At 37.0% G+C, this 20,969-nt stretch overlaps 1 protein-coding gene across 5 annotated transcripts in view; it reads left to right on the top strand.

Annotated features, from left to right (window-relative positions):
* OSBPL6 (oxysterol binding protein like 6) overlaps positions 1-20,902 on the top strand; it is a 57,856-nt gene extending 36,954 nt beyond the window's left edge. For all 5 annotated transcript variants that reach the window (XM_008634724.2, XM_008634725.2, XM_008634723.2 and 2 more), the window contains 11 exons: positions 190-327; positions 1,198-1,285; positions 1,483-1,736; positions 3,996-4,133; positions 4,454-4,517; positions 5,113-5,191; positions 6,455-6,599; positions 7,723-7,867; positions 8,860-8,986; positions 9,527-9,649; positions 10,579-20,902. In XM_008634724.2, coding sequence (XP_008632946.1) covers positions 190-327; positions 1,198-1,285; positions 1,483-1,736; positions 3,996-4,133; positions 4,454-4,517; positions 5,113-5,191; positions 6,455-6,599; positions 7,723-7,867; positions 8,860-8,986; positions 9,527-9,649; positions 10,579-10,687 — 1,410 coding nt within the window. In that variant the 3' untranslated portion in view covers positions 10,688-20,902. The remainder of the gene's footprint in view (positions 1-189; positions 328-1,197; positions 1,286-1,482; positions 1,737-3,995; positions 4,134-4,453; positions 4,518-5,112; positions 5,192-6,454; positions 6,600-7,722; positions 7,868-8,859; positions 8,987-9,526; positions 9,650-10,578) is intronic.
* Positions 20,903-20,969: the final 67 nt, after the last annotated feature.

Below are 20,969 nucleotides of genomic sequence, written 5' to 3'. Positions count from 1 at the left end.
TTAAAAGGCACTTCATTTTGTAATCCTCAGTCTCATCTGTTAGGTACACACAAAGTCCTACTAAAATGCTGTCTGTACTCTCTGTGCTTTTATTTGGCATAGGAAACTTATTCGGGTGATTTATCCGTTCTACGCATATTTCTTTAATATTAGAAATAATACTTTTACTATTCTGTGCTTTATTTACAGACGGGTGAACAAATTCATGTCAGTTTGCCACTGTCTCAGCAAGTTTCTAATGAAAGCAGGCTTTCTATGTCTGAATCAGTTTCAGAGTTCTTTGATGCACAGGAAGTGCTTCTATCTGCCAGCTCGTCAGAAAACGAGGTAGGCTATGACAGCAGGTGGCAGCTGGGATGCTGGACAGAGTTAGGTAGTGCTACCACTAGTGAATCTTTTTAGTAATGCTACTTAGAATAAAAAGGTATTGGAATGTATAAAGTGTGGATAAACAAACCTGAGACTGCCACAGAAAGAGGTGTAGGAGTTACCTGAAGTGTAAAACTGAGTTGAAAGTTAGTTGTGTCAGTAATTTATGTTCAGTACATGTCCTTTCTAGGCTGTGGCAGTTCCACCTAAGGATGACATAGACAGTTACATCTGACTGTGCAGTCAATTAAATTTAGATTTTAAAATATTCTTTAAAAAGTCTTCTACTATATATGTATATAAAGTTATTCTCTGTAATGAGAGGAATAGACAAAAAAGTAATATTTCTGGAAAAAAGAGTTGTGTAAAACAATTCTTTAAAATAGTCTTTTTACTTACCTGATGAGATTCTTGTTTTGCAAAATGATTTTTATATAATTTGTTTGCTGAAACACAAGTTACATTTTATTGTTTGGTTCTTTATAAAAAGCACAAATCTGACTACGTCTTCTCACCTCCCATCCCTGCACACTATGTTATCAATTTTTTGTTCATCCCTGATCTTACTTGAAGCCACCTTTTTCAGATCTCATGTCTGTATTTGGATAATAAGGAATTCAGAAACGTGAGGATGGCTAGCATTTGTTTTGACACTTTTAGTGCATTGGCACTATGGACTGATTTAAACATATAGTTGATTTAGTTAACAGTTCTAATTGGATACAGATTATTTCTTTGGATATTTGTTTCTCAGTTAACTATTTTTGTTTATTTTGGTAGTATATTTTATATGTATTTGAGTTAATGGATATTTTATTTATGTTTTAGGCTTCTGATGATGAATCTTATATCAGTGATGTGAGTGACAATATATCTGAGGACAACACCAGTGTTGCAGACAACATTTCTCGGCAAAGTATACTGTGTTTCAAACTTTGGGAAATTACGTTGGTTATGTTCATGTACCAGAATTACTGCATGTCAATACAAGACCAACTCAGCTGAAAAGAGTGAAGTTGGGCTTGCTTGTTCTGGCAGTGATTTGGTTGAATGGAGAACTCTGTTTTTCTTGGTCTGGTGCTTTCTTATGATCATATTTTTTTCCCTTCCCAGTTCTTAATGGTGAGCTGACAGGAGGCGCATTCAGAAATGGACGGAGAACTTGTCTTCCAGCTCCCAGCCCTGACACCAGTAACATCAATCTGTGGAATATTTTGAGAAATAACATTGGCAAAGATCTTTCCAAAGTATCCATGCCAGTTGAGCTAAATGAACCTCTGAATACTTTGCAACATCTTTGTGAAGAGCTGGAATACAGTGAACTCTTGGACAAGGCTGCTGAAACCGATGATCCTTATGAACGCATGGTAATGCATTTAGTGTAGCACTTCTGTCTGTATTAAAAAGGGATCTGTTGAGTGGGGTCTATGCAGGGTCTTCTGTTTCTTCTCCTGGTCACAGACAACAGACCTCCCTGCTGGGTCAGAAGAGTGTTGTTACAGGTGGTAGGTTTGATCTGAACAAGGCTGAGGGACTTTTCTTGACTTCAAACCAAGTCCTGCAGTTGTAACTCATTTATTTAAGATTGATCTCACACTCTATGGCTGTAGATGTAGGCATTGGCAGTTTCTAACCCTGCAGCATCCTTTCCTTGTTTTCAGTGATCAAGTCCAGCAGCCTTAATCAAGTCTGTGACTGGCTTATGATTAATATAGGTGTGAATAAGATGTCCTCCCAGGCAATTTCTAATAGAGAAGTTTCAAAACACCAAAACAAAGTTTGCCAGGGCAGCCTGTCTTTGACTCCCCTGTAAGTATGTTTTGGGTTCTTAACTGATGGCCAGCAGCCTGTGCTCAGCTCTCAAAGTGCTTTGATCTGTCATGTTTCCTTTTCCTCAGAAGATGCAGGGAAAGGCTGTAAGGGAAAGTTGGCAGTGTTGTTGCTGAACATATCTACTGTTCCCTGGTATGGGTTGGCAGCACTGAGGATAACCAGGAGAAGAGAGGTTGCCTTTGGCTATCATACAATAGCACACTCAAGTCCCTGAACTGCCGTGTTCACAAGGCCTGCAGGAGAGTGAGGAGTCCTAAACACTGAAGAAGTTGAACCTGTCTTGCAAAAGGGAGTTGAATTATACATCATCACATTCTGTTTTCTTACACGACTCGGGAGATGATCCTAGTGGGTCCCTTCCAACTCAGAATATTCTGTGGTTCTATCCCTCACTAAAGGAGGGAGATTCTGTAAGGAGTGGGCAGGATTGTAATGAGTAAAGCAGGCTGATTGCCACCTTTGCTGAAAAGTTTGGAAGGTCAGTATTGAAGTAGTAAGGAGAATTCAGGAAGGAAAAGCCATGGTGCAACTGAAAGCTTCCTTGGAAACGTGGATTCAATCCCCTTCTCTGCTACAGATGTCTACTGCAGTACTTGGGAATACAAGCCAAACTTCTAAAATCACCTTAAAAATGCAAACTGCACACCTGAGCTGAGGCATATGGGACTACTTGGAAAAGAGGTGAATACCCAAAGCTTCTGGCAGCAATGCTGTGAATGTGTTGCTGCTTGTTCACTGTTCTCTGAAAGATCAGGACTTTGCTATCTCCAACAAGCATCCAAAAGCAGTGGAAACCTTTTTACTTCATATTGCTCTCGAATCATAAGGATAGTAAGCGCCTTCATTTCTCTGCAGTGTCTTATAATTAAATTGAAAAGGAATTTGAAATTAATCCGAAAGCAGTTTTAGAAGAATGAAGGTTTTTACTGTTGAAGAAAAATCCAGTGAAAACAGTATTAATTTTGTTGATGCTGCATTTCTGAATAATATAAAATGAATGGAGCACCTATTACACAGTGGGAAGAAAACAAAGCATATAAAATCTCACATGAGGGATGTGTCCTCACTAGCAGGAGGAGAGGGGAACCTGGATAAGGTTTGTCCCACTGGTAGCATATTGCCAATAGCCGATTCATTTTTATCCCTGTATTGTTTTTCTGAAGTTTTGTTTGGACTTCTGACTGGCTGATCTGATTTTTTTGAAGTCTGCAAATGAGACCTGTAAACTAAATAACCATGGCATGTCACTTAACTTATTACTCCCTGTTAAGCCTGGCTTAGAGTTTATTAAATTGTGTTGGGAATATAGACAAGGGGGCTGTTAAGGCTGCACATGTGTGGAAGGTCTGGAGATAACTCTGTGTTAAGGGCATCCTAAGTGAGACTGTTTATGTCTGGCACTAAATAAAATAGTTCCCATAGGAAAACGGTATGTGATCTTGTAATTAGAAGTTGTCACATAATATTTATTCAGAGGAAGAAGGACTAGAGCTGGGCCTGTTTTAGGTCACTAATGATAAGCCTGGTCAAAGGCATACAAACTGTGTCATGTGCCGATTGTCATTTTAAGGGACTGTTGAAAGACTAAATGAGCCCATGGAGAAAAAGAAATTATATCAACAGAAGAAATAAATATTTATACTGGTTCTGGCTGGGATGCATGGCTTCACTCTTAGGCATGCTTCATTAGTCCAGTTTTCACTCCGAGCACAGTGAGTTGTGTGGTACCACACAGTGATGGCACACACACAAGAATGTCTGCCTGTTCTCACGTTCTGGTCTTATTTTTGCAGGTTCTCATAGCTGCCTTTGCAGCATCAGGCTATGCCTCCACATACTTTAGAGCAGGAAGCAAGCCATTTAACCCAGTGCTTGGTGAAACTTACGAATGTATTAGAGAAGACAAAGGATTTCGATTTTTCTCAGAGCAGGTAAAGTTTGTTTCTAGATGGACACTCCTGTTAGATTTATATTTTTGGTTCTTCATTTTATAGAATAATCCCATTTTTTCTTTCTAGTTATAATGGTTTACTTTCTTTGGAGTAAATAAGTATTGTTAATATGAGTGGTATTCATTAAATGCTAGAAGGAATACATTTTTATAGTAATCACAAGGAACTGTTTTAACCATTTAAGTTGTATCTGTTTTCATAGCTATGTGGGCTATTTAGTATTTTCATATTGCAATAAAAATTGTACTGTCTTAGGAATGAAAATTAAATGTTTTAAACTCAACCAAACTGTTTTTCAGGTTAGCCACCATCCTCCCATTTCAGCATGTCACTGTGAATCGAAAAACTTTGTGTTTTGGCAAGGTATAATTTTTAATTTTAAAGCATAACTTCTTTTGTATTGTCAAGTAAAAATTTTGTACAAGCTGTGTTGCATTTGGAACTTACTCAGAATTTCTATACTTATTATTTTGAAGTGACATATTATAAACTCATCTGATTTATTTTACTCCAAATTCTCATTCTTAAGAGTGAGCAGACAAGTTAAAACTTCCCCTGTCACTTGCAGCCTGTTTATACTCTTCTGTTTATAAGGCTTTTACCAATAAAATTACTATTTCTTACAAACACAAGCAGTTCTTCTTACAGTTGAAAAAATAGCTCTTCCTTTCCTTGTATCTACTGGCATGTGCCTTTAATTTGTATTGAATATTTGCACAAGACATTTGACAATCACGCAGCACAGACACAATTCTTAATTAAACTTACTTTTAGTTTTTCTGTCCTAATGTAATTTTCTAGTATTTTTTCCTTTAGTACTTTCATGGCAAATTCATACTATCTACTGCTCTGTTTTGATTTGGGTAGTCTAACACGGATAGTCTTGTGCCACACTGAGCACTGCAAGGGGGAGACCGTGGTCATTTCAGTTTTTTAAATCTTTCACTATTATATTCAGATATCAGGTGGAAAAACAAATTCTGGGGGAAATCAATGGAAATTCTGCCAGTTGGAACCTTGAATGTGACTCTTCCAAAGTAAGCTTCTGTCCTCTCTCCTTTTGTTTTCAGTCTTTGGTGCACTCTAGTCTGTGCTGCCTTGTGTATGGGTTGGGGGAAGTGTATGCAGACATCACATGGATTGTACCGGTGAGAGTTGGTGCCTAGCTCTAATCTCTCCTTAGTGTTCAGGTGCAGTTACTGGAGCTTTTTTGAGCCTGAAGATCCTTTTTTGTGTTTGGAGGAAAAATGTACACACTCTCTAGAAAGTGATGGAGAGAGTGGGATAGAAATGTTTCAGGAGAGAGTACCCATGTTTTAAATGTACAAAAGTAGTGATGAGCCCTTCAGAACAAGGCTGCAATGCAGGACTGTCAGCAGCTGATGCTGTTCTAAGGCTCTCACTGCTGCTGAGCGTTCTCTCAGAACAACCAGACCACAAAAGGTCTTTTTTCAAAACGTGGATAAACCAAAATGCGTTCTTCAGATGTTGGCAGAGTAGTGAGAAGCAGTAGCTTCACCCACCAGTAAGACTAGTTGCAGCTTGTAAATCCTAAGAATATGCAAGGAGTGGATACTTTAAACGTCCTCTGTTTTTGCAGTGGTGTTCTTGCTCCTGTACCTTGCAGCCAGCCTTTCTTTCTGCCTCTAACAGCGTAGCATCACTCCACTTCTTTATCCATCTCATGAAATTGGCGTAAATGCGCTCTGGAGCAGCTTTGTCTTCTGTCTTCATGCTTTCCCCTAAGCTCTGAAGGAGAATGAGCTTTGCACAATTTAAATTCCTGGTTTTATTCTCTTGTTTGACATTAGAGATGCTCTGACTGGATAGTTGTTACAGAGGGAAAGGGATGATGTGCCAGTGTGCTCCTGGCTTCCTACTTCCTTTTCTTGATCTCCTTTCCATATTTATTTTGTTCTATTTGTGATTTAATTACATTTTCTGCTTATAGCGTCAATTCACCCTTGTGTTGATCTGTGGGTCACTGTCCTGCCCCTACAGGAATTGTGGCTAAAGTACTTTATGCTCTGAGGACAGTGAATATGCCATGCAGGGCTTCAGTGATTCATAATGTATTTATTTGTTGTTTATAGCACCTTTCTGTAGTTCCATACACTGGTGCTTAGGTGAGCTTCTCTAAGGAGGATTAGTAATGTACCCAGATGCAGGACTTTATGATTTGTGCAGATGATTTTGGGCAATATGGTTTGTTTTTACAATAAAGGAGCAATGTTTTACTTTTTTGTCACAAGTGATCATGATTAATAGATGTTACCAACTGCTTTTTAATCTGTTCTTAGGTATGGAGATTACTATGTCTGGAACAAAGTCACTACTTGCATACATAATATTCTTAGTGGAAGGAGATGGATAGAACACTACGGAGAGATAACTATCAGAAACACAAAAAGCAGTGTTTGTATTTGTAAACTCACTTTTGTCAAGGTAACATATGGATGCTAATATATATCTTATATTCGTACAACTGCGTAATTTGAGGATACATCAAGCTGTTTCTACACTATTCCTGAAGTCCACATTCCACTTTTTATCTTTTATTTCTTTTATCAGTATTCATAAAATGTAAATTGTCAAATGAGAAGGCTATGTCAAGTAGTATGATTCTACTCCGCTGAACATTTGATATCAGTGCGTTCCATTGCTGTATAGCTGTGTGCTGTACTGGTTTTTGATTAAAAATGAGATGTCAGGGGTTTTTTTATATTACCACAAGGAAAACACAAAGTCACTGTACACTACCATGCCATTTTACTTCTCCCTTTACTAGAATTTGTTGGTCAATAATTTATCTCTTTAGATTACATAATGCTGCTTTCATTCATAGTATTTTAATATCCAGCAAGGACCATATATAAAAATAGAACTCTGTATAGCTATGTTACTATCAAGTATTTTCCCTAAAGATAAGTTTGTCTTCATATTGCAACAAAAGATGTCCATTGCAAGATACCATTGCAATGTTAGCAATGGGGTGTCAACATAAATCTGAAATTTCTGTTTTGATGGGTAATCTGAGAATGGGAAACTGGCTCTTGGATGAAGGTGTAAGAGCTAAATGTGTCTAAGAAGAGCAAAACAGAGAAGAGAAGCAGAGAAGAAACAATTAACAAGTAACACTGACTGTATGTCTTCCCTTCTGTAGTGTTCAACACCCATCAAAGAATTCCCATACAAGTACAGGTATATTCAGTACTTCCTCATATAGGAAGAGGAGTGTTAGCTGGCTCTGATGGGCAAAGGGTCATTTTTGCAGAACTGTTTGGGATTTGGGTTAATGAATGACAGTGTAGTTCCCAGATGTGCAGATAATTTAAATACTTTTATGTCAAAACCACATAGCAAATTATGCAGACTTTCTCCTATACTAAATCAGTTAGTGTTAGGACCATATGATTTTCAATTTTGGTTTTCTTAGTTCCAGGTGAGCTGTTCCAACACAGAATTTGGACAGTCAGCACCACATGCCGAGATCCATTCATTATGTGTATTGGTGCAATGGGGTGTTGGAAAAGCAATGTGAGCTAGTAATCCTTGATTAAACTTGCAGGTGAACTACTGGAATTCCAATGTAAATGAGGTCCAGGGTGTTGTGATAGATCAAGAAGGGAAGGTGGTTCACCGCCTTTTTGGAAAGTGGCACGAAGGCCTCTATTGTGGGGTTGCACCTTCAGCCAAATGCATATGGAGGCCAGGTAAGAAGCTTGTAATAAGCTCTGGAAGGTGTTGTAGAGTAAGCTTAAACTCTGTGAAACTGTTTTGCCCTTCATTTTAAATACACAAAATGCTACTAAGAAATTAAAATTCCTAGCTAGACAAATAAACGAGAATTTACATGACTTTATCATAATGGTAAATAGAAATGTTCTTACGGGGCAAAATCTTTTACATCTCAGTCTGACTCCTGGTCAAATGTGCTGGGATCTTGGGGTCAACAGAAGAATAAAATTAAGAAAAAAATTGGGCATCTGGGCTGGCCTTTCTGCCTTCTTACAGAGAGCAGGGTAACTTGTTTGGATTCAACAAATAGGGGTTTATTGAGTTTGTTGTCTTAATGCTTTATTAGCCTAAAGGATTGGTCTTCAGAGACAGAGAACACCTGGGACTTTCAGGATCTAATTTCAACTTCCTGCTTGCTTACAGGCCTGAGGTTGAATTAGTCATTCTTTGCACCTGTATCTTTCATATGTGCATTTCCAGGAATTACTGTTCTTAGAATTTTGAATCCTACTTTGTATTTTTGCTGTTTTGAACCCTACTTTGCACCCTGCTCTCTGTGATGTCGGTTCTGACTCCTCATAGTGCCGAATCAGTCTGTGAGTGTGTGTTAAGTTCCAAAATGAACTCTAAATATCAGTTAAGGTTAGGTTTTAGACACACATTTGATAAGCCCACTTTCTGGGGAACAGGAAATTGTTTTTAACTTGAAAATATTGAAAACATTAGCTTTTATTTAAAATAGAAGGAAGAGCATAGAAGTTTTGAATCTGTTAATCTCTGCAGGATAAGCAGTTGAAATTAATATTTAGTGAATTTTGTTTCACCTAGAAAATAGCTTTTGGTGCTTTTTAATTGTAAGAGTAAAATATATTAATTATTTTTCTGTTAAAAGTTTATCAGTAAAGGAATCTCTTGCATATTTAGAGTAATAGCTTAAAAAGCTTTTTTCTTTCTCTTATGTATTCAGGCTCCATGCCAACCAATTATGAGCGTTATTATGGCTTCACAAGGTTTGCTGTTGAGCTCAATGAATTAGATCCTTTACTGAAAGATCTTCTTCCTGCAACAGATGCACGATTCAGGCCAGATCAAAGGCAAGAATGCTTATTTATACACTTAATATTTGGTGGGTCCAAGGCTGAGCTTGACTGAGTCTTGAATTTTGTCTGTATTTTCACTGCAGTCTGAATTAAGCTGTGGAGGATTCTGCTAGTAAAGAAGATAGTATTGCACTCAAATTTCTGCTTAACACAGCTGAGGGAAATTTGAAATCTTCTTGTTGATGCAGTAGAGCTACAGTGCAACCTTGGGGCAGATTCCTCATAAAAAACCTGAAAAACAGGCTCTGAAATATCATGTACTTCTGCTATGAATGGAAGCAACACTAATTCCCTCCAAATTCTCTGTTCATAGTTCTTCGGTGTTTGTGATATGCTGAAGTTACTGAATAAAGTGTGTGCCTTAGGCTATAGGTCAGGTACACGTAGCTGGGGAGTCGCATCTCAGCCTGGATCTGAAAGTACAACACCGACAACACACTTGGCTTCTGCTTGTCTTTTGTGATGACTGGTGCTGGAAAATCCCTTGGACCAGACACTGTGTGATTGCTATAGGGCCTGCTGTTATTCCTACAGGCTTCTGGAGGAAGGAAACATAGAAGCAGCAGCATCTGAGAAACAAAGAATAGAGGAACTCCAGAGAGCTCGGAGGCGGTACATGGAAGAAAATGGCATTGAATATGTACCCAAATTTTTTAAGTGAGTCTATTCATTTGAGTAGTAAGTCTCTGTTTTTTATACTATAACTGGATGAAGTACTACAAGAATTGCCACCAATACAGACTGATAATCATGAAAGTGTGGAAAGTTGCAGTTTTAAGAAAGACAATTAGATACCTGATACCTGCTTCTTTGAAGCAATTTTTGCACAGTTAAGCTTCATAATTAAATGATCCTTTTCCTATAATGGGCCTCAGCTATACAAGCCTTCCTACTGAAGTGGAATTACAAGTATAATATTAGGATCTAAGATTTAACTAGGGCTTTTTTAAAGTCATTGCATAGACAAGTAACACCGTGGGGCCTGAGCAACCACATCATACATATATATAACATGTATATATAAATGTATATGTATACAGTAAATATGTATTTATTTTTGAATGGAGGTGGTTTTTTGTTGGCTGTTTTTAATAAGCATTCTTCTGAAACAAGGAATAGTCATGCCAAGTAGGCTCATGTTTAGCATGGGGAATCAAAAGTGAAAAGACTGAATGTGCCTGATGCAGTTGTACCATAATATAAGCAAAATACAGACAAGACAAAAAACCAAATGGTTAAAGGTTTACATCCTGCAAACTATATCTATTGGATAATCCTCTTCACATAATCAGAATCTGTAGTGGCCGAAGGGGTTTTATGTGGCTCTAAGACCTGCTCACACAGATCAGACAACAGATTCTCAGTCGTGGCTGTTTTCTCTGTCTTCCACTTTTGATATAGCTGGAGGTTGATTTTGCCTTTAAATTCCTGACTTGTGTCCTTTAGATACATGAAATTTGATTTAATATTGGGTTAGATCAGAGAGGTGCGCAATTTGATTTTATATTGCGTAAGAGCAGTATCTATGGTTAAAACTTTTTTCCTCTCTTTATCTCTCACTCTATTTTTTTTCCCCCTTTCTACAGAAAAGTTATTGACGCTAATCAAAGAGAAGCCTGGGTTACCAATGAAACCTACTGGGAACTGCGAAAGGATCCTGGCTTTAGTAAAGTAGACATTCCCGTACTCTGGTAAACTGAGAATGTAGACCTAGTAAACATATCACTCTGAAGAAAAAAATAACTATGCACAATATGTTTCTTATAGCTAAGTGTGGTTTGTGGGTCTACAGAAAAACCATATCATACGCATTTATATTCATCTTTATAATGGACTTTTGGAAGTGCATTAGACCAGGCCCCTGACCGCTTCTGGATCTTTCTAATTTTGCAGCAGCCATTAAAACTAAAAAAAAAAAGGAAAAAAAAAGGAAGCAGAAACCTTTTAAAGTTTCATACACTGAAAATTCAGAAATAAAGAAGCAGATGAGTTATCCAAAGTCACTCGGAAGAGGTGGTAAGCGCAAAACTGCAACCGGTGCTTTAAACAGACATTAAGAGTAATACAATTTAAATTAAAAAAAAAAAAAGGAAGAAAAAGAGAAAAAAAATCCATTTTATTTCAACTATTTTTGTTAAAAACTCTTGGGTCACAACACTGTCATTTCTGGCTTCAGGTTAGTCCTTTGGTGTGATGTGCTTGGACTGGCCTTTGTCAAAAAGATATGCTTTTCTGGAAGCTGTTCCCAGTCATATGCCATTGTTCATGCCTTAACAAAATATGAAGATGTACAGTAAGTAATTTTAAAATATCTATGCTTAGGCTTGTGTGAAGGGCAGATTTTTAAAGCTCTAGAATTTTATCACAATATAAATATTGGAAGACCTGCATTATTTGAAATCAAAAGATAACCAAACATCTAACTGTATTTCAGAGGTATGAGATCTACTGTACATGCTTTAGCTTTGGGATGCTGACTGTATAATCAGACTGAAAAGAAACTGCTGGCTGGTTGAATTTCAATTTTGGTAAATGCATATGAATTCCTAGTCAGAAAGTTCATATTCTAAATGACTGATGCTGAGATGCAGTCATCATTTTTAGTACTGGCTGGACATTGACCTCACAGTGAATCTCATTTTCCCATAACTGTTTATACAATTAGAAATCCCTGAAGCTTTGCAACAGTGTTAAAAGCACAGAAAGATATCATGCAAAGGTTTCTGGCTTCTCTCCAGAAGCTGGATAGGATTGTAAATGCAACTGTTTTCTGCCACACACACTGTTCATTTTCCTGGCTCTGTTTTTTTCCCCATCCACTTTTTTAATCTAAATTTATGTTTGAGAGTATGGCAGAGGCTCCCATGTGTTGTAGCTAACAACTTCTACTTGTGTTGCCAAAATAGCTTTTGTGCAAAATTATACTTTACATTTTTTCATAAAGTGGTTCTGTATTTTTTGATTAAAAACAAAGTCTCTTATGTGTTGCTAAGCCTCAGTTAATATAAGTGGGAGAAGACTTGGCACCTTCTGTTTGAAAATCGCTGAAACATAAAATGGTAGGAGGGCAGATTTTAATAAAAGAAAAACCAGTAATTTATTAGATAAAAACGACATTCCATATGGTATGATCTAGTCTTCCATTTATGCATGTGTTACACATCTCACCACTGATGATAGGTTAGATTTCATGCATAGACTCTGTATTCCTTTGTGTGCATATGTAACTGTAACATACAATTTTTCTATTTAAGATTGATTCCAGTCCTGAGTCCAAAAATAAAATTACTAGATAGGTATGTGATCTGCCAGCAGAGCTGCTCGAACAGTTCTCACTGCATTACCACACATCCCCAGCTCTCAGCCTGCTTCTTCCTTTTTCAGAGTCAGGTCCCTATACAACTGAGATTACTTTGGTTATTTAATATTAATTTAGTTCTCCCTGTTGACTAGCAGGGCAACTAGCTACTAATCAGTTCCAGTTTTGTCACACAATTCTGTTGTCAGAAAGAACTATAAAAAACTACAGAAAATACTAAGTAGACTTTTTATGAATTGTGAATGCTCATGAATTTCTTATAAAAATTTGGTATAAAAATCCCTGTGTAGATTAATGGGATTTCTTCCACAGAAAATTTTATGTTATTCAAAGAATGTTATCTTTCTCTTTCCTAGTTGAACCTAGTCTGTTTTATTCTTATTTTAGTTCTGCAATTGTTATAAGAAAATGAAAATATATCAAAGTTGGTTTTTAAAATAATTGGTTAACATCATCCTACTTGCTTTAATGACATTACACTAGGAATCAAATTGGTGCATTGTGTGTAAAATAGCAATTAATTTTTTTCTGTCATTTTCTTTAAAACCAACTCTATTAAACATTTGTCCATCTTTTGCTCCAGTCTTTGTGTGCAGTTCACCATGATATTAGGAAGTATTATGTGTGTATGACTTCAAGTACACTTGAGGGACGGAACTGCATGTCCTCAAATCTTTAATTTAAATACAGAGAGAAGGACTTTAGTTTTACAGTGTTCTCATAGTGCTCTGTGAATGCCATTATTTGCAATGCAAACTGAAACTTGGTGGACACTGAAAATGCTATCACTGAATTGTTTTTTACAATTGTTTATTTGACACTCATTGAAAGAGAAATAATACTAACATTTTTAAAATTTAGAAAATCTGTGATATACTAAATCTTTCTATTAAAAAGGCACTTTCTAAGCCTAGCGGATGTTAAATTAGTTAATTAGTAAGTAGAGAAGACACAAAATGATGCAACACAAGATATTTGCAATCTATATCAGAAATGAAAAAGTTCAAGCAGATGCACCATAAAGCAGTTTCTTGTTGTGCAGAATTCTCTGTGTTCTGTGCAAAATCTGATATTGCATTTGTCCTTTAACATTGGGAGACATCATGGTATATTTTGTGCTGTTTCTAAAGAGGATAGGTCTGAGGGCTTGTATCCAAATTATAACTTTTAGTCAGCCTGTGACATTTCACAGCACTGAGTCAGAGGCGATAGTGAGTTTTCCACACCCCCTGCCCACGTAGTGCAGAATGGAGTATCCCATGCTGCAAAGAGTGCACAGCTGGCTGTTTTGCAGCCTGGCACCTTTTGTAAATGCCTGCTGGTTTTTGGCAGGGCTGCTGCTCAGACACCCCTTCCCAGCATGTGGGATTTTTCTGCTCCAGGAGCAGACCTTTTCACCTCTATTGAACCTTGTGAAGTGTATCCTAGCCCAGTCCTCAAGCTGAGCGGTGTCCTTCTGGTTGAAGCTTTGCCATTTGGTGTGCCATCTCATCCTCCTAATTTGATGTCATCTGTGAACTAGTTATCATGTAGTCTTATGTCCTTGTCCAGGTCACTGGTGAGATGTTGATTGACATGGCCACAGAACCGGCCCCTGCAGGGCTGTCCTCATTGCTGGCTGCCAGCAGGGCATAAACCATTGATCAGTGAGTGCCCTTCAAGCAGGGGTTCAAGCAGTTTTCAGCCCAACTCACTCCGTTCATCCAGTCAGTATTTCCTTTTGGAAGGCATGAAAATACTATCCAACTCAGTAGATGTAATTGCTATATGTTTGGTAGGTGTTGAAAATTAGTGTAAATCAATTGACATGTAAAACTTTTTATGCAATTTAAGAAGTTCTTTCACTTCAAAGACATATGCTTTTCTCCTGTGTTTTCTCAAAACACTTATTTCTGTATAAAAATGCACAATTCATATGTTTTAATTTCACAATAATGAGCTGTACTTTCTATTAATACTTTAAAAGTGTACCTTAATTTCCTTGTTCTGGTACTTCAGATATGATAGGGTAATAGTAGCTATTTTCATCAAATGCAATGTCTTACAAAGACTTAAATAGCTTCATTCTTATTTTAGATCAGTATTATCAAGATGGCAAATTTTTTGGCATATTAGAAATTTTTGTCTCACAGGAAAAGACAATTTGAATATGAATTGATTTTCATGAAGTATCACTGTGATTAAAAAGTCATCTAGGCACCCATTTCAGTTTTAGACAGATGTAAGTTGCATGAAATAAATGTTTTTTTATTTGGCTTTAAAAGTGCAATTCCCACTATAATAGTCTTCTCATCATACAAATAATGTTACCCTTCTTTTTTCTCATTTTGAACTTCTGACTCTGAATTAGCCTGTATGGCATCTGTGGGTTTTATGTGAGCAGCACATGCCAGGCATGTGTCAAGTACTGCAGTATGTATACATGGCACAGTGTTGCAAGATACAATCTTTAATTCCCTACTGAACACTGTCAGTGCTTTATGGCAACAAATTGCACAAACCTTAAGGCACACTAGGAGCCAGCGCTGGTCCTCCCCCCATGGGCACCTGGCGAGCACCTTGTATCTGGGCCATGTCCTCTGTTTCCCATGGACAGAATGGGATTTTCTCATCTCTCACCAGTGGAGCCCAGCACAACTGCAGTCTTACATCTTCTCCTCAAAAAATGCCCTGGAGGGGAGGAGAGGTTTCATTTGCAACTGCACAATAACCAAGAGGGCTGAAAATACCAATTCTCTGTTTTGCAAAACTTGCTTTCACTAGCAAAGGTCTATTAGTATAGGAAAGGTTTGTGTGGTCTCCTTGTTTTACAGGATTTTAGACATTGTCTGGTTCAACAATAAACAGTAGCTATTTTACATGCTTTGGCTGCAGCTGTAATCTGAGGAATGAACATTTTTAGATGTCATTAGTAATACTGGAGCTGCATAATGAAAGCAAAGGAGAGTTTTTCAGATTAAGTGCACCTGAGAGTGTATTTGCATTCATACGCTAAAATGATAGGACGGGTTAAGCTAGAGAATTTTGCCCACCTATGGGAATAAGATTAATGTTGACAAAAGTGTATCAGAAGCACTGGAATGGCCTCACTGGTAACCTTGTGTTATCCACAGACCCATGAGAAAGCTAAGGAAATTTGCTATGTCATAACCACTTACTTGCCTTGGCAGCTACAGGGGCTGAAAAACACTACCTTGGTTTTTCTTTCTGTCTGTTGTTAAGAAACAGTCATCAAAACTGTGTGAAACTTGAATTTACACTTCAGTGCATATATTGATAAATTTGAGGTATATTTAGTATAAAAAGTAGTATCATTTTCTACTTTACCATTCCTAGTTACTTCTACGGTAATTCTGATACCAGTCAGTATTTTCATGAAGAAAGGGTTTTTTTTCTTTTTTTTTTTTTTAACAGAAAAATCTAGACTGTGCTAATAAAGGTATAATTATTCCTGGGGAGAGTATCTCCATATGCTCCATTAGAACAGTGACTGGCACCCAGGAGAATGCTGCAAATCTAAGTAAGGTCAGAGAAATGGCTTATTTACAGCAATTTATCTTATTTTTGTATTATATATTGTAAGGAGTCTACTTACAAAAGGAAATACATTATTTACTCTTTAAACTAGGGTATGTAAAACACCTTTATTCATTGGCTTTAGTGTAAACTATATGTTTCTTTCACTAAACTGAAAAGTATCTTTATAAAATGATTTTTATACAGTTTCTTGCAAGTTGAAAAAGTAACATTGTATTTCATATACCAGCCTCCTCCTTTGCCAATTTTTGTGGTGTTTTAAACTCATCATCTTTCATTTTTTTTAAATTACTTTCCTTGCAGTATTTGTCAAACCTCAGAAAAGAAAGGCGAGGGAGAGACAACAATGCAGAATGGTGAAACTAGTCACAGAAGCTCTGTCAGTGTGACATGTAATAAAACAGAAAGTTTTTAACTTGTAGGAATTAAAATGTCAGCAGAGCTGCTGGATCCGTTTCAGGCTGGTTATTTTAATACCATTTTTCTTTCCACTGATCCATGACAGCATGAAAAAAGGGAAGATTGGAGACATTGGCTCAGAATTAATGCTGAAGGTGAAGGGAAGTTTTTACTCCTTTTATAAATAAAAAATGACTGTAGCCAGCATTTGGCTGAAGGTGTCTTGGTAACATGGAAAAAGAGAGTTACATAGTCTGAATCTATAATCAGCAGTGTGTAATATATTCTTTCTGACCTATGAATAATTCATTGATCTATGGTAAAGCTACTTATTGGTACTCCTGGAGCAATGATTCAGCTGTCTCCTGTGAAACACTAAAATGTGTTTTCATATTGGCTGCTACTTTTAGTGGTCTGCATTAATGAAAGAAGATATCTTATGCTAGTGTATAATGTTGCTGGCCCAGAACATTAGGCATGCAAAATGGGAAGAGGTGAGGAAATCCCTTCAAAAACTGAGAAGTGGGTAACTTCTCTGAGAATCAAAACGATGTGCTATACAAGAGCAGCACACAGTGGCAAATATTCCACCAGAGCTGTTCTTCACTGAGGTACTTGGCTTCTGGTGCTGGTCAGTGTAGCCACACGTGCAACCTCTTGTTCTGAAATTGCATCTCTTTTTAGGATTGTGCTTGTGTCCCATGGGTTCGTTTGTCATGCCCACCAAGAATAACCAGTGCTTGAGTCAGGACCGCAAACTCAGATTTCTTGTCTAGTAGTCCTGTGCTGAATACTCTCTCTTTCTTTGTTAAATTCACCTCAACAAGGATTCTTATAGTAACATTAACATAGTGAATACAAGGTTAATCCTCAGTATTTTCCAGGTAAAGGAAAATTTAGGATAGCTTCTTTAACTACGTGGAAGAAGTACAGATGAGATCTTCTATTATGCTTGTATTTGCTTAATATTTTATAAAATATTTTGAGACTGGATCACAATAAATATATTAAAATTACTTTATCACCTGTCTTGAAGTTGCCATTGAAAATTGTCATTCCAATTTGAGGTTAGAAAATAAGTTTATTTAATTTTTGAAAAAACTGCTGCTGGTATTCTTTAGGGGTTAAGATACAGTATAACAAATTCAGATCACAATCAATTTTATTTTCCGCTGAGTCTCACAGAAGACCTGACTGAGCAGAAAAATAAGTGCTGATGAATGTATTTTGGTATGCAGTCATAAATGCAAAATGACAAGTTCTACCTTAGTACCCTTTCTCTCTAGTTAGAAAAGACACTGTTCTTGTTCCTTTTTAATCATTTCGAGACTATTTATTTTCAAGCATTTTTTCCACACTAAGAATTAATCACATGAAGTTTGAGTTTTAAAAAGTAAACCATGTTTGGAATTCTGCAGACATGAAGAGCGGAGTTCATGTCACACTAAATGTCCACTTCTCAGGGTGGACCACTAAAATTTCGCCCTTGGGCCAAAAATAAGTATCAGTGGGCTTTGTATATGGATTTGTGTCTATGTTATTTACTGTAAAATAAGAAATCAAGCTGCCAGCATCTGATGTCTGAAATATTTTTCTCCCCGAATTGTGTAGCAAGTTAGCTGTTCTTTATCTGTTACTGCTAGATTGTCTGAAGTGGATACTTTAATTTAGCACGTGAAAAGCCATCCTAAAATTAAACTACTGTGGTATCAAGAACAAGTATTATGGCAGTTCTGTGCTAGGATATTATGTATATTTTATTTGTTGCAGTCAGTAGCAAGACTCTTCTTGGGTCTCTATCTACTTTTCTTTGTATAATTAACTGGTGGTTTATGATTTCTCAGTATTTCAACAGCAAAGAATTCTGTATTTTCTCTCACTTTTGCACAAAGCTAATATAAATTGGGAATAATGTCACACTTTTTTTGGTGTGATTAGATGCCATGCACACATGTATGAAATGTAGTAAATGTTAGTATTTTTACCTTGCTCAGATTCTGAGAATGCCATTAGAAGAGCAAGGTTTAGATTAGTTTGTCAGTTTTATACTGCCTTACTGAGTTTGTTTGCTTTTAACAACCTTTCAGGTGGTAGATTGCCCTGTGCCAATTCTTTAGCAGGCCAAAATGTCAAAACCTAAACAGCTAAAAAAGCATTCTTTGCTGATTGCCTGTATCCCTGTGCTAGTTCTGAAAAAACCCCAACCATATCTGTTGGTTCCTTCCGCACGTCTTTGGGTAGCTTACTTGTAAAAGGAGATCCTCAGAGTCTTTCCACTGTGATTATCCTATTATGTCAGCTACAAAGGCAAGCAGAAACTTGCTTTGTGGTTTTTAAGATTAATTTAAAGGCAAAAAGTTGCTTTTTAGAAGCATAACATATAGAGCCAGTGCTACTTTTGAGTAGTGGGTAGACAGTGTCTGTTTTAAAGGGAAATAACAGACTGTAATGAGAAAGGGTCTGAGTAATTAGATGCACCAAATAAAATTTTTTCTGTTGTTTGAAAGCAATAGAAAAAATTTACTTAAGGGAAAGAAAGACAGTGAGAAGCATTTATGCACCCAGCTACCCAAATGTTGCAGAATGCATTGTTTTTTGAGTACTTTAGTATTAAACCTCACATGCAGGACTCACAGTTTTATACTCAAAAGTTTGCTGTGGACTTCCATAATGAGATGAAGAAGTATAGGATACTGGGAAAAAAAATCAGTACCATAATTTCTAAGTAACTCTAAATAATAGAAAATTGATTTGCAGATATTTGTAGTGAAAATTATATAAGCTACTTATAGTGTCGCAATTCTTAAAAGCATAAATTTGGTCCTTCATAGTACATTCAGTAATTTAACATTAAAAAAACAAAGTTAATTGTTCTTGATTGATTTCCTGCAAATGCATTCATCTGTGCTTGACTATTCACAAGTTTAGGATGTCTTCATTATGATTCTTCTTTACATCTTATTAATTCTGATTCCAAATATGGGCTGATTATGCCTGTAAAAGCAATTTTATTTCTTATGGTTAGTAAACATCATCAGCTGAGGAGCAATACAGAAAGGATGTAATTTGCATATTCCAAATCTATAGAATTTTATTTCACTGCAAGAGTTTGTCAGCAATGCACATGAGATTTTCTCCTGATCCATCTGCTTGGACTCTGACGTTGCACAGGCATCAATGCACACTTAGCATTACCATTGCAAACAGTTCTCATTTAAATCAGCTTAAAAGATGTAGGTGCTTAAGTTCAGATAAAAATGCTGAACATTCCTAAGAAAGCAATGTGCTGGTTTACCTGCTTACCCCAGGCTTTGTAGCACTTGATTTCTAATTCCTACGTGCTTAAACAAATGAGCACCTACGCAGAGGCTGAGCTGCTGTTGGTACTCCATTCTCTGTTGAACCCAGTGAGCTTCCAGGTGAGTGGATGATCCAGCTGCCTAAATCTATTTCAGCTGTAGGCCAAATATGCAGTCAAGCCTAGGTATTCAACTAGTGCCCTTAAGCTTAATTTCGAACATGTGCACCATGTTGTGGAAGATAAATTGTGTGAAATACAGTTGGTTTGACTGCTTGCCACTCTGAGCAATATATTCGACTTTCCTTTGACTCTCTTGCATTTTGGAACCTTATTCTGGAGCTTGTAGTTTTTAAAAACAAGTTAACTTCATGTCTCTGCAAAGCTCAATTAGGTATGACATTTGGAATAAAGAACAGTACATTAAAACAATTACAATTCATCATATTATGTCTCATTCTGGCAAGCTTAATTGTAAGAGTATTTGCAATCCCTATTCCTGTTTCCCTATACTTTCCCCGGGATGGTGCCAGCCCAGAGCTGAGGGTTGCTAGTACTGTATGCCAGTCAAAAAAAGGAGTCTAACCTTTCTGATTTGTGGAGAAGGGGGTGGCTGACTAAGAGCACGCTCTTAATCTCAGCCTGGAAAAGGATGAATGTGAGAAAGTGCCTCTCTCTCTCTAGGCTTTAGCACATACATAGAATTGCTTTTTTTGGTATGTTGAGTTCTCTGGCTACTTCTGAGATTAAACCTAGCCAGAAAAGAGCAGTAATAAAACAGTTTTAAGTTTCCATGTAATGCAGCTGCAACACTTATTCTGTGTCTTTGCACTTGTAATTTGGTTTTGAACGTAGTGTTGTAGTAATCCAGAGAGCAGATGAGGCCTCACACTGACTACCTCTCATGCAATAAAACCCAAGCTCATTCAGTAGTTAATGTTGATTACAGTTAAGCATCCTTTGGCCACATGATTCAGGGAGGTGGTAGTGGGGGAAGTAGTAAACAAGAAATAGTAATTAAGACTTTATTCCAGTGATGTATGTGGTATACATGATACCCATAATACCAGCTCCAACTGAAGGAGGTCCTACAGCTTCTGGTAGGAAATAAAAAGTGAATTTGGCTATGCTATAGTTTTTGTTGTGCTCTAAAATGTAACAAAAGATGTCATCTGTTTCCTTCAGGCTAAGTCAGATTACCAGGATATTGTGTCCAAAACATACACACAATTCTAATTTTTGAGGAAACACGATGCTCTTTTACCTGTTGCAATGTAATTGGATAATGCATGTACAAATGACTTGTGTAGCCTGCCAATGAATGTTGCTAATGCCTTACCAAAAAAAAAAAAAAAAAGATAAAGCATATTTTTTGTATTTTTTTTTCCTCGGAGGCAAATCCAAACAATGCTAGATTTGGGAAA

The sequence above is a fragment of the Corvus brachyrhynchos genome, unplaced genomic scaffold (genome assembly GCF_000691975.1).
Source record: "Corvus brachyrhynchos isolate BGI_N302 unplaced genomic scaffold, ASM69197v1 scaffold255, whole genome shotgun sequence".
NCBI lineage: Eukaryota > Metazoa > Chordata > Aves > Passeriformes > Corvidae > Corvus > Corvus brachyrhynchos.
The sequence above is the reverse complement of the archived record's forward strand: the minus strand, read 5'-3'. Positions and strand labels throughout refer to the sequence as shown.